A 378-nucleotide genomic window follows, 5' to 3' on the forward strand; every position below is an offset into this window, starting at 1 on the left:
CAGGTGCTGCAGCAGCAGCAGCTGCTGCTGCTCGCGGTGTTGCTGTGGCAGCTGCAGCAGCAGCTGCTGTCAACGACGCTGCTGCCCTTACCCCTGCAGCTGTTGCTGCTGCTGCAGCCCAGGCGGGTCTCCGACAAATGGGGGGCCCCCATAGGGTGGGGGGGCCCCCCCTGGGGGCCCCCCAGGGGGGGGGCCCCCAAACGGGGGGCCCCCAAGGGGGGGGCCCCCCACCCTGCATAGCAGGCCGCAAGGGTTGCAGGCTACGCCACATCTCGGGTGTATACGCAGCTCGCTGCAGCCATTGATGTGCAGCAGCAGCAGCAGGCGGATGTTAGGAGAAGCTTGAGGTGTATAGACAGAAAAGAAATGCTAACTATA

At 65.6% G+C, this 378-nt stretch overlaps 1 protein-coding gene across 1 annotated transcript in view; it reads right to left on the bottom strand.

Moving 5' to 3' along the window:
* The window catches only part of EMH_0019790 (uncharacterized protein), a gene marked incomplete at both ends in the record, with an annotated part of 2,220 nt that extends 1,982 nt beyond the window's left edge, over positions 1–238 (bottom strand). Inside the window, one exon of the mRNA XM_013501435.1 lies at positions 1–238. Within this exon, the coding sequence (XP_013356889.1) occupies positions 1–238 (238 nt within the window).
* Between the last annotated feature and the right edge of the window lie 140 nt (positions 239–378).

The sequence above is a fragment of the Eimeria mitis genome, genomic scaffold (genome assembly GCF_000499745.2).
Source record: "Eimeria mitis Houghton genomic scaffold, Emh_scaff688, whole genome shotgun sequence".
Lineage (NCBI taxonomy): Eukaryota > Apicomplexa > Conoidasida > Eucoccidiorida > Eimeriidae > Eimeria > Eimeria mitis.